Source organism: Alternaria postmessia, assembly GCF_024291825.1.
Source record: "Alternaria postmessia strain BMP 2775 chromosome Unknown scaffold_76, whole genome shotgun sequence".
Taxonomy (NCBI): Eukaryota; Fungi; Ascomycota; class Dothideomycetes; order Pleosporales; family Pleosporaceae; genus Alternaria; species Alternaria postmessia.
This window is the reverse complement of record NW_026260149.1, coordinates 55,650-68,077: the sequence shown is the minus strand read 5'-3', so window position 1 is coordinate 68,077 and position 12,428 is coordinate 55,650. Positions and strand designations below refer to the sequence as shown.

At 52.4% G+C, this 12,428-nt stretch overlaps 4 protein-coding genes across 4 annotated transcripts; 1 reads left to right on the top strand and 3 right to left on the bottom strand.

The window, feature by feature from the left end:
• Positions 1-134: 134 nt before the first annotated feature.
• J4E82_008842 (uncharacterized protein) lies at positions 135-1,639 on the bottom strand (the record flags this gene model as incomplete). Its single annotated transcript, XM_051735072.1, has 5 exons — positions 135-684; positions 738-1,029; positions 1,090-1,341; positions 1,391-1,551; positions 1,626-1,639. The coding sequence occupies 5 exons, from the start codon at positions 1,637-1,639 to the stop codon at positions 135-137; spliced, it is 1,269 nt and encodes a 422-aa protein (XP_051585169.1).
• A 1,557-nt stretch (positions 1,640-3,196) lies between these two features.
• Positions 3,197-5,902, bottom strand: J4E82_008841 (uncharacterized protein; the record flags this gene model as incomplete). Its single annotated transcript, XM_051735071.1, has 2 exons — positions 3,197-3,219; positions 3,277-5,902. 2 exons carry the CDS (start codon positions 5,900-5,902, stop codon positions 3,197-3,199), a joined length of 2,649 nt encoding a protein of 882 aa, XP_051585168.1.
• An 832-nt stretch (positions 5,903-6,734) lies between these two features.
• Positions 6,735-8,445, top strand: J4E82_008840 (uncharacterized protein; the record flags this gene model as incomplete). Its single annotated transcript, XM_051735070.1, has 3 exons — positions 6,735-6,737; positions 6,804-8,300; positions 8,356-8,445. The coding sequence occupies 3 exons, from the start codon at positions 6,735-6,737 to the stop codon at positions 8,443-8,445; spliced, it is 1,590 nt and encodes a 529-aa protein (XP_051585167.1).
• Positions 8,446-9,109: 664 nt separating this feature from the next.
• J4E82_008839 (uncharacterized protein) lies at positions 9,110-11,249 on the bottom strand (the record flags this gene model as incomplete). Its single annotated transcript, XM_051735069.1, has 3 exons — positions 9,110-10,894; positions 10,943-11,153; positions 11,212-11,249. 3 exons carry the CDS (start codon positions 11,247-11,249, stop codon positions 9,110-9,112), a joined length of 2,034 nt encoding a protein of 677 aa, XP_051585166.1.
• Positions 11,250-12,428: the final 1,179 nt, after the last annotated feature.

Here is a 12,428-nt window from a genome sequence, read left to right as displayed (position 1 = left end):
AAACGCCGCGGTGCAATACAATTCAAGCTCTACAAACCAGTTATATCCTCGCTATAAGGATTGACCCTGGTCCTGAGAGAAGTCAGACAGGCAAAAGCCTGTACGAATCGATGGTCATCATCTGATTGCCTGGTCTATCGGACTGACGAATTCCTCTTCGGCTGTACTGATTCTTTGTGGACTCGCCCTCTGCCTGCACCGCTTAGTCTTCCGTTCAACCGCGCTTCCTCATCGAAGCTCGTCCGCTTGGTATTCTGGCCGCTTTCCAGCTCATCGTCGCTATCAGCCAGATCGCCAAGCTCGAATTGGTTCTCCACATCGTAGTCGTGCATAAGCGCGCCTCGATCACCTGCATCGGCGTAGCTAGATCTGCCGTCGCGAATGACACCCACCGATTGTCGCTCAAAAAGCTCCTCGCTGCGTCGCGCCTGCATACTGCGTCTGGTGGGAAAGCCAGAAATGGCATCTGAAGGCGGGCCGTCGGTGAAACGCGAGCCGAATGCTTTGTTGCCGTTGGGGTCTTCGCGCGAGAGGTTCAAGAGATATACGCCCGAGAAGATGATGAGGAAACCGCAGAGCAGGGAGATGGTGTTGACTGCGGATGTAGTGTTGAAGCCTTGGAAGAGGAGGCAAGAAGCGACGAGGGTACAGGTCGTGAACATGACGTAGTAGAGGGGGTTGACACTGAAAGCAAAAGTTAGCAGTTGTTGGTGGGCACCTAGGCGTCCTGAACATACATGTTTGTCGAGAATTGGCTCAGGGCCTTGTTGAAGTAGTTCATCTGCGTGAGAATGCAGCCAACGACCAGGATTACGAAGACGTATGTCGAAGGGTGTGTAAACTGGTTGTTTCCAGCAAATGTCATCTTCAGGGCAATACCGAAGGCCTTGATAAACATGATGGAGACGGAGCCGGCTGTCGAACAAATGGAGAGGTAAATGAGCGGGTTCTTGCGACCGTATTTGGGCGCAATCTTGTATATCATGAAGATGCAGAAGACGACACAGAAAGCGCAGTAGAAGAGGAAACCTAGGTGACTTTGTCAGTCTCGGGCATGACTTCAACTACAGAAGCTCGCGCAGAACGTACCTGGCTGGAGCGCGAGATTCAAGATCTCTTCGACGGACTCGACCTCTTTGTCTGGCGGCGCATGCAGTACGATGATGACGGATCCGATGAGACATATCGCGCAGCCGATCTTGCCTAGTAGGCCCAATTGTTCGTCCAGGAAGTATGAACCAAGCACGGCACCGATGAGGACTGAAAGCGCTCCTAGAGGCGTCACCAAAATGGCAGGCGCAAAAGCATAGGCCGCGAAGTTGAAAATCTCGCCGAGAACCACTGTATGCCGTCAGTCATGCGCTCAGCATAGCCTTGCATGTGCACTCACTTGTTGTTATGCCGGCCCACCACACGGGGTTCTGTAGGTATCCAAAGCCGTCTCCATTGAAGCCCTGCTTCTCCATCGAGGCATTGAGGCCCTTCTTTGTAATGACAAAACTCGCTCCAATCGCCAGTGACGAGCTCACGGCCAGCATGAGACCAACATATCTGTCCTTATCGTCAGTCGTCAGGTTCCGCGTGCAGTGACAGCATGCAGCATGCCGTCGCTTGGCGCAACGTACTTGTCTTCGACCATGTTGGCTGTGTGTATAGGTCTATGCGACCCGTCTTAGTTGTTTGCGGCCAGGTGATGGCAATGTGCGTGTCGCTGTGAATGTGCGCGGGCGATGGCAACGGTCGTGGGTGGTGTGAAGCTAGTGCGTGGCTGTTGACGTTGGCGCTGGCTTGCGCGGACTGGGGGTTATCGATAGCGTGGCCTGCACAAGGAAGGAAGGAGCGAAGATGCGCAAGCGCCGTGTTGACTGAATGACTGACTGACTGACTGACTGACTGCGATGGAGGATAGATGGGATATAGTAAGCAGCTGCGATGGGAGATGCAACAGGATAGGTTGTAGGTTGGGGATGCTTGCGCAAGAAGCGATTCGCGTTTCACCAAACGCTGTTCCTGTGCCGGGCCAAGGATCAAGTGACTGACTGCAACGAAAGGTGGGTAGACCAAAGATGAGGAGAGCAAGCGAGCGCGGGGAACCTCGTGACAACAGCACGATTCAGTAAGATCAAATAGCAGCGGTAGCGAGTGTTGTGATTCAACAAGATGGCAAGGTAATTCAACTACATGTGCGATCATCTATCGATAAACCGTTCGTTTCCCAACAGGGTGGCGTGCCGCGTCGGTCTCGCCAGTGCCAGGCCACATCCCAAGGTTTCACGGCCGGGCTGCGGCTTGCGTCTTACGCAGGGGTTCCTTTTTTAGCTTCCCCTGTCCCCGTCTTCGACGCCTCACATACGCTAGGGTTAGAGCTGCCGATCACTTCGTCAGACAAAGACGCGGCATTCCATCCTGCAATATCTAACCGCAAATATCAACCTCTATCTTGCCTTGGCCTTGCCCGTCCCGACTTCTGCAAGCTAGACGTATCGAGAAGAGCCCTATTCCGTGTCAAGGTTGGCCCAGTAGTCTCTTCTCCAGCTGCGCCTCGTAATGATCTGCTTAGTGCAACCAAAATAGCATGCCTCGTAACCTCTTCCCCACAACATCAAATCCAAACTCCGTCACTGTCCCTCCGCTATTGGCCCCAAACGAGCCACTGTTACGTCGTTCTACTTATACATCGTCACGTAAGGCTGGCGGGTCCTCCCAACCGGGGTATACCCGAACGTCGTTGTTTACGAGAAACTTTTCGATTGACTCTTCCGTTGAGAGTTGATCGTGCTTCGAGTCCCTCCAGTATATGCTGAAACTGAACTCAAAGCACTGGGTATATGGCTCGGAACACGTTGAAATTACACCTTTCCCACCACCTGATCCTCAATCCATTTCAAGACGTATTATCCTGACCTCCGCGTACTCCAAAGGTTTGCCCAGAAGAAGAAAGCAACGCTGAATGTGGCCCCTGCTGTAGTGGCAGGGTGTAACAAAAAGAAACCGCGTATAAATACGCTCTCCCTTACCTTTTTGGGGCCATGTTTCTTGGCAAGATTCGGTATCCGGCGGCGCGCGCTGCATGGTCGGACCTGGTGTTAGTATACATCATATTAGTTCAAGGGCGTAGTGAATCGAACAAAAGGCGCACGAGAGACTGCTTGTTAGTAGAGTTGAAGAACCCGTAGACTCGGAGGACGGTGGGCCTTCACACTCTGGTGCGCTTGGCGTCTGGAACAAAATAGTCAGCGTCTGAGTTCCGCTTGCGTGTGGGAGAAATGAGCATACCTATCGAGTCAGATGCATTATCCTCTCCATGTCCAGCCTCGTCAATAGATCGCTTCTGTCCCTGAGGGGACACTTCTTGGGCATTGCTAGACGAGGCCGTCGCAGGATCTGCAGCCGAAGACGTTGCGTACGAAGTTTGTCCAGCCACACCGTCCTCTCCATCTTGGGTATCGGCGTGATCATGTGCATTGGCTGTGTTCTCCGAATCCTCTTGGGCCAGTTCCTGGTCGGCGTCCCACTCAGGGTTATTTTCCAGATCCAGGAAGTCGTCCGTACCAGTCAGATCGTTACCGTCCGCTGTCTCGGCACCGGCAGCGTTGAATTCATCTCCGTTCATGAAATCCAACTCTGGCTGGTCATCAAAGTCTTGATATTCATGGTTGGCGAAGTCTTGGTTAATGTCGCCATCATATGCATCTGCAGCATATTCATCTGTTCCATTTACGTGAAAGTCCTGGAATACGTCATGTTCGTCGTCGATTTGAACACCATCCTGGTACAATGGATCATTGCCTTCGGTTTTGTCGTTTTCCAGTTCGACGTGAGACTCCTCATTAAGTGCCTCATCGTTCTCACTGGCCTTGTCATCGTGGCTGTTGGAGCCTGCGACGGATCCATGTTCATCTGCGTCGACAGACTCGTCGCCTTGGAGCGTCACAGATGAGGGTGAGAGTTCAGTAGCGGGTGCTCCTCCAGCTTCCTTGGTATCTACAGCAGGCTCGTCTTCTTCGTCGCTGTAGTCGACAAAGTCTTCTTGCTCCTGCAAGCGGCGAGCCTCTGCCTCAGCATCAGTCTCCTCGCTCAGTTTTGGACTTTCCTGATGGGGTTGGTCTACTACTCCCTGAGGATTTGCGAAAATGTCAATAGGATTAGCAGCTTGCAGATTGTGATCTTCCTCAGTAGTCGATTCCTCCTCGTGAGGTGAATGTTGCACTTCAGCCTCTTCCTCTTTGGTGTGCTTGACGCTCTCCTCCTCATGAGCACTCGGCTCACGATTCTTTTCATTATGTTCGAGCTCGTGGGAAGAATCATGCTCGGCTGGAGTGTGTTCGTCCTCATGCACCTTTACTCCCTCATCCTCCCCTTCATCCTCTCTCTTATCATCTCTGGTCTCTTGGTTGCTCTTTTCTTTGTTTTGACCACCCTCGTCATCAAGTTCTCGCAGCTGCGCTTCTTCATTTACAAACTCTGGCGCCTCGGGTTTTTCTTGCTCTACCTGCTGCTCATCGTCTTCTTGCTCTACTTGCTGCTCATCGTATTCTTGCTCTTGTTCCTGGGTGCCCCACTCAGTGGGCTCATCGCTCGAAGCACCACCAATCATGCCAGCGAAATGTGTCTCACCAGCAACCACAGCAGCCTCGAAAACAGAATAGCCGCTTCCTTGATCGGCATATTTTGCAATGTCTGCGAGTAAAGTAGCGAAGCGCGGTCGAAACATCAAGGAGATATAGAACGAGTCTGGCACGTCATTACCATCGTGTGCATGTAATGCATGGTAGTATCCTACGAGACGTTCAAGTGAAACAGCTACGCATGCTGTGTTATCCTCGAAGATCTCTAAGTTTTGTAGATGCTCAAATTTGAAACCAATTTCTGTCTCTCCTGACACATCTTCACCGAGGGATAGACGGCATGCCTGGAAAAGATCTGACAAGCTAGCTTTTGCAAGCGAGATGTCTTGGATGAGCCACTCTCCACTGTTATCGTAGTCGTGTTGTTTGAACAGCCACATCTCTTCGCCTTGGTAGTTCACAGTAACAGAGGGGATTTCAAACGACTCTGGGTCTTGGTGCTCGTTGCCTTCAGTAGTGGCTTCTTGATCATAGCTTTGATGCGCCGAATCATGGTTCTGTGTCTCATTGTCTGCGTGTTCTCCTTGGCCTGGCAGCATCACACCGCCGTCGTCATCGCCGTCATCATTCCGGACACCTTCTTCATCGTCATCCTTGACAGATTGTGGGAGGGGCGAGTGTGCACGTTCGTCTGCCGCTAGACCGTCTGAGCTGTGATCAGCTAGATTCCGAGCTTCCACGAGTGGACTGGGCGACTTATTGTTTGCAGGCATCGAGAGCAAAGCTTGCAAGTCAGCGGGTACCTCGTCTTGTTGTTCAGTGATATCCTTAGTCTGTTCGTCTTGAGCTTCAGAATGGTAGCTTTCTTGTCGCAGCCATGGTGAACGGAGCTCGGGGTTGTGGTAGTCTTCGCCCTCTTCTTCGGAATAGTCGATAAGATCTTCATCTTGATTCGACGCATCGGTCTGGATCGGTGGAAGGTTGACTGGATTAGGCGGAGAGTTGACCGGTACAGGCTGTGAGGTGAGTGGCTCTGGCTGATCAACGACTATGACGCCGTCATCCTCCTGGTAGCTATAATCCTCCTCAATTACATCCTCTTGGTCAACCATGAAGTCATCTTGCTCGCCATGTGCATTTTCCGCATCTAGGCCGTTGGCCGAGGCTGCATCATTCATAGACATCTCGTCATCCTGTGTGTGGGAAGGCGGGGGGTCGAGATCCAACTCGATGTCACCATCGTTGAAGTCGAGGCCGCCATCATCGGAATGCAGATCCATGTCGTCGACAGTCGACAGTTCAAGGCCTGGTACAGTATGCGCTGCGGCCGCCATGATTTGCGATCCGGTACAAAGCAAGCGTTCGAGGGTGTTGATCTCCTGGTTTAGACGCGTAAAATAAAGGAGTGAGAGAAGCGCGTCACACGTTGGCGCGAGTCACTGGGTGGCGATGCAGCGAACTGTGGGTTGCAATCGGTGCACAAGGTTGTAAAAGAGCTAGAAGCGCATAGCGGCGTGATTCAGGCGGGTCTGGTATGGTGGAAGCCTGTTCGCGGTAAGGGTGAGGAGGTTTGCCTGGAAATTGGACAAAGGAAGCACGGTGGTGTTCGCGCTAGGATGGTAAAGTGCTTTGGCGGAAGCGGGCAAGTAGCAGAGGCCTGGGTGATCTCTACTTCGACTTGACAAAGATGAAACTCGCGGGTTTCGAGATGTGCTGTTCGTAAAAGCGCAACAAATGTACCTCGTAGAAGAGTAGAGCGATAAACAAGCTGCAAGCTGCAAGAGTCGACGGATGGTTCAAGGGAGGGGAAGCTGCTCCATGGAGGAATTGGCGCTAGGCAGATGCAAGCTGCACGTGACTATAGGTGTCCACTTCGGAACCTCCAGGTGTTGCGACTGGTGCAGCCGGGCGGGAACAGTTACTTGTCCAGCTTGAATTCTCCTTGTTGCATGCACTTCACCGCGCCTTCTTGTTCCCAGTGCCAGATCTCTCCCTCTGCCTTCTTTCCCACCAAGGACGCATTTGTGTTCCTGAGCAACTCCCCGTCGGAGAATATTCCCCACCACTTTCGACAACGCGGCCTCAAGCCCAGGACATTGTATATCAGGTCACGACACTCTAAACAGCACCGTGTACCCTAGTAGCCCCCATTGACGCCTAGAAACCATGGTATGAGACTGCAAGAGAGACAATTGCTCGCCCGTCCCTCCACCGACACCAAGCTGACGAAGCCAGGTGGTCCTCGCAGCTTCAATATGCACAAGAGGCGGCAAGGCGGTTGTCTCCCGCCAATTCCGTGAGATGCAGCGCTCACGCATCGAAGCCCTCCTCGCATCCTTCCCCAAGCTCGCCGATAGCGGAACCCAACACACGACGTGCGAACAGGACAATGTGCGCTACGTATACCAACCCCTCGACGAACTCTACATGGTCTTGATCACCAACTTGCAATCCAACATTCTGCAAGACATCAACACGTTGCACCTCTTCGCCCAGGTCGTCTCTTCGATATGCAAATCTCTCGACGAGCGCGAGATCCAGAAGAATGCCTTTGAGCTTCTGACAGCCTTTGACGAGATCGTCACGTTGGGATACAGGGAGAACCTGACCATGAGCCAGATCAAGACCTTCTTAGACATGGAATCGCATGAGGAACGTATCCAAGAAATCATCGCACGGAATAAGGAGCTCGAGGCTTCGGAAGAGCGCAAGCGCAGGGCCAAGCAGCTCGAGATGCAGAGGAAGGAGATGTCAAGATCGCAGCGAGCAGGTGGAGGTATGGGAGGCGGTATGGGCAGTGGTATGGGTAGCGGTATGGGCGGTCGCTCGCCTTCGTATCCCGCATTCACGCCCAGCGTACCCACGACCAATGTCGCGGATACGTACGACAGTTATGAGGCTGAGAAGAAGAAGGCCACTAGCAAGCCATTGGCTCTGGGCAAGAAGGGCATGCAGCTCGGCAAGAAGAACAAGACCAACAACATGTACGAGCAAGTCACTGGCGAACAGGCGCCGGCCGAGGAGGAACCCCTTGTTGCACCCAAGCCATCTGCCCCTGCCGCAGTCGCTCCAGCAAGCGCTCGCCAGTCCACCTCGACTGACCGCGAGGCCGTACACATCACGACCAACGAGACCATCTCCGCCCGGCTGGACCGCGAGGGTCTCCTCAAGTCCTTCGAAGTCAAGGGCGAGATGCAACTCAAGATTACCGACCCGTCCTTCACACAAGTCAAACTCGACCTGGCTACTGGCGATACTCGCGGCGCACAGTTGATGACACATCCCAAGGTGGACAAGACCGTCTTCAGAAACGACAAGGTCATTCAGCTGGCCGATACAAGCAAGGGTTTCCCCTCTAACATGGGTATTGGCGTCATGAAGTGGAAGCTGGCACCACGGCCTGACGACATCTCCGACCCGCCCATTACCTTTCGCGTTTGGGTCGAGGACTCAGGCAACATGTATAACATCACCGTTGAGTACGAGCTCACTGGTGGTGACTCATTGAAGGATGTCACTGTCACTATTCCATACCAGACCGACGAGCCCAACGTTTCAAGTTTCGACGCTGTATACGAGGTCAGCGGCGATAGCATTGAGTGGAACATTGGTGCCGTAGACGAAGCGAACAGCTCTGGTAGCTTCGAATTTGAGGCACAAGCCGGCAGTGACTCAGAGTTCTTCCCCATGAACGTTCGATTCAGCAAGGCTACACCATTCGTGGATGTCGATGTAAGTTGTTTTCAATTATGCTCCACGAGACATCCGAAGCTAATGAACGCCACAGGTGTCTTCCGTAACTCTGCTTGCCATGGGTCAGGACATCAGCTTCTCCAAAGATGTCAAGTCTGTTGCCGAGAACTACACTATCTCATAAACATAATCGTGGTACGTAGAGTGGAGCTTAGATGTAGTCGTTCACAGAAAACGTTCAGGCCACCTTAACACAGAGGTCCACTCGTATAAAGGTATATTCAGATAGACAAAACTGAATGAGATGGATTACACCGATTTGTGCGTCTCACGCCATGCATTTATCTTTGTGCTCCTCCACCAACTTTGACTCAAACTTCGCCATGAACGAGACATTGCGGCGAATGAGATCGAATGCCGTGACTCATTTAAGTAATTCTGTAATACTGCTATCTGAAAGCGACATGCCGCGAAAGCCGACTACTACATCATTGTCCAAAAAACATGATTTTGAATCTACATGTTCACCTTGTCTCCGTATCTCATCCCTTCTCGTAGGATAGATGCTGTACAAAGATTTATGTCTTTGTGAGTATGTGGTATACAACGTACCCAGTCAATCTCACTCCTCCTATGCGCTGCTATGTCGTTGAGTGTCGCGTCGTTGGTATCTGAAGCGGAAAGGAGAAGAAAAAAGTCAAATGCTGTACATCAAAAGGCAATTGAAAACCGGAAGAGATCTATGCGGCCGTAAAACGTAACATGAACGGTGAAGCGAAATATGCGAGAATAAATAATCGCGGCCTGCGTACCGAAAAGCATGGATGGGAATCGGGGTAAGCGTATACTCAAATAACCGCGTCACCCAAAAACGCGAAATCTTCCATAAGCGCATGCACACCACTCATCTCCCTATCTCTCCTCACGCTGACCGTCGGCTCGAGACGCTCACTACCTCCGACGGGCTCTTCAATGGTAGTTTTACTCCCGACATCCTGCTCGGGCAGACTGTACTGGAAGCCAAGTCCAAAACAAGCAGCTTGGCGCCGCGACGACCGACGCGACGAGACCGCATCAGAATGGTGCCCGGTAGTCTCAACTTTGAAGAGATCAGAGCCGAATGTTGAGATGCGGAGTTCGTTTAGTTGCGGTGGGGTTGAAAGACGGTAGGGGGATTGACGGTCTTCTTCTTCTTCATCGTTGGAAGAAGTATCATTATAATTGTAGTTGTTGTCGATGTTCTGAATTTCGGGGGTCATGGACATATGTTTTGAGGCCTCGGTTTGTACTCGTTGGGGTGAGGCATACGAGTAGCGGATTAAGAGGCCTTGAGGAGTATCGGTGTCGCTGTCGTTGCTGGTGAGGGAGCTGAAGGTTGGCGAGAAGACGGCTTCGTCGTCCTCGTTGGACGAGGTTGGGGAGTTGTAGCCGATGGAGTCGTTACTCCATGTGGAGAAGTGACTGCGAGCCTTTTCCTGGAATTGCACGCTGAAGTGGTCAAGGCGTTCGTCATCGTCAGCTTCCTCGAACTCGTCTTCCAGTTCATCAGCTGGTATTCCGCTGGCTGATGCTTCGTTGCATGCGTAGAGTGGTGCGGGTATCAGATAACGGGGAAGTGCTGGGAGCTCTTTGTCAAATGGTGACTGTCGAAGGTTCGTGCTGTGAACACTGCCATGACTCGATGTAGGTCGCTCATCTGAAACAGATGCACCGAGGAAGGTCGACGGTCGTGATAGTACAGGAGCTGGAGGGGTATCGTCTTCTACCACTCGATCCTCGGCTTCAAATTCTTGCTGAAGCTTCGGCGAGGATAGCCAAGGATCGTTAGAAAATAGGTAATGTTGGGTCCGTCTTGTATCGGCGGAATTAGCACGAACACGGCTTTGCTCAACCTTGAACTCGCTTGTGATAACAGTCGAAGGTACATGCGAGCGACGTCGCCTGATAGGGCGCTCATCAACAGTGGGTAGCTCGGCAGGCCCGAATAGTGAATCATGATCAGGATCCACCGGATGCGACGTCAACGGGGAGAACTCCCTTCGGATATTTGGCACTGAGCGCGGTGCCGCACCCTCAGCTTCCCTGATAGATTCAAATGACGGTCGGTAGACTGATAATGGAATGAGGTTGAGCTCCTCGCCCCCACTAACAAGCACCGGCGCACTGATGTCTAGCTCCCTGGTCTTGGATGCACTGCGATTTCTCGATGCAGATCGCTTCGATGCAAGCTTCTCCTTCAGAAGCTTAAAGTCCGGGAAGATAGGTGTCGACGGCATATAAGGCGATGCTGATGCGCTTCGAGCATGGCGCACTACATGTGGAGACAGGAAACCATCTGCAGGGGGATGCGTCGCCGATTTTGGAGTCCAAGGCGACGGTAGGGGCATGACATGTGACTCTTCACTAGACCTGGTTCTTGGGGATGGTAATGGCCTTAGGCTTGCAGGTGGCACTGGCGTGAGGTACCTATCTTTGGGATTCCGGGTGAAAGCGGAGGAGGTATCAGAGGCACTACGGCTGTGCCCCTCGCGAGGTACATCCAGGACGTTAAGGCGCTGTCCGGGCAAAAGAGGACAAAACGTCGTTGATTCCTCAGACGGATTGTGGCATTCTTCGTCCTCATCTACTTTGTACTGCAAAGAGTCAATCAGTGAGCCGATCTAACAAAGCAGCAGACTTACGTAGTACCAGTAGGTGCCACCCATCTTCAGAGGTCCGTCCCGCTTTGGAGTTTGTTGGTCCAGATCGCCGTCGCAAATGATATCTGAAAAGGTAAAGCAACCTTTCCAGAGATTTCGGCCCCCGCGTACGTCAAGTTCTAATGGATAGGGTCGCAGAAAGTTGTCCCAAGATCCGAGTAAAACTACACTGCGCAGTGCAGCTGGGCAGTGACTTGATGCAAGAATAAGTGACTGCCTTAGAGTAAGCGGCACAGAGGGGGTAGACATACAAGAGGAAGGTGTGGAGCGTAGTGTTGTCCATGGCCATGATGTCGGGATAACCTAAGCTGATAACAGCAAAGACCAACGGCGTTGAAGCGCGTATGCGTCTAAGCCCTGGTCACCTCTGAGGTGTCGCATACAATCGTAGGTATCAGATTTAGAAATGCATGCAGAACGGTGAGTTGGATGTTTTAGCCTGCTGCTTCTGTATGGTCCTGCCGGAGAAAAGTCGAGCAAGCAGTTAGCTGATTGGTGCGCAAGAGCAAGCGTTTGGCGAAATGTTGAAACTAGTCCTTCTGCGCGTATGTACGATTATGGCGAGGTTGACTAGGGACGATGCAATCCGAGGAATCAAATCAAGTCGGAGAATTCTTGAAGCAAACAGAGGCTGGATGTTCTATGCAGGCTGTCACCGGCAGACAGTGAATGTTGGATTGTGGAGACAGAGCCTCAGTCGAAGTGGTCCAAGATTGGTCGAATTAGCGCCTGTGGTTGATGTTGGCATATAGTGAGGAGGATGCAGCCTCAGCGCTTAGTATCGACGTTCAAATCGCCGAAATATCGTCTATGTGAAACACGGTATCAGGGAGGGTCCAAAAGCGAGTGAATGCTGTGTAACGGGCGTATGAGAAGAGAAGAGACAAAAAGATGGGTCGCAGGTTGGAGATGTAGTTCGGTGCTAGTCGGGCAGGAACCAAGCGGATGACAGCCACTGGCGCTTTCTTGCGATGGCAGGGAAAGGGTAATTGAGAGCGAAGATTCGGAGATGCAGCTGAAGACATCGTTGATCCCAAACACGCCAAATTCGAGGCGCATTATTGGGCTTATGTCATGGGCTCTCGTTGGCCGCAGAGGCTGGCCGAAGAGGAGACACTTCAGCTCCTTCATTTCCTCAGCCGTCCAGTCCATGACTGCGAAGATTTGGAGTCAGCTGGGGACCGATGCATAGTAAGGGACCGAAGCACTAGTTGCTGTTCTCCTCACTTGTCAAGCCAGGCTGACCAGCATCATGCCGGGCTGCAAGTCTCGTGAAGGAACTGGATCTTGAGATGGCGGACAGGAAGCAGATCCCACGCCTGCTGCTTCAGTTCCCCTGTCGCAGGCAGCCAACGGCATCCCAGACACGACTCGATTGCGCGCGCGGTTACTCTCGCGACCGCCACACGGCCGCTTAATTCGCGGGCCCCTGACACGATCGCCAGAGAAGATGAAGCGACCCACTCAC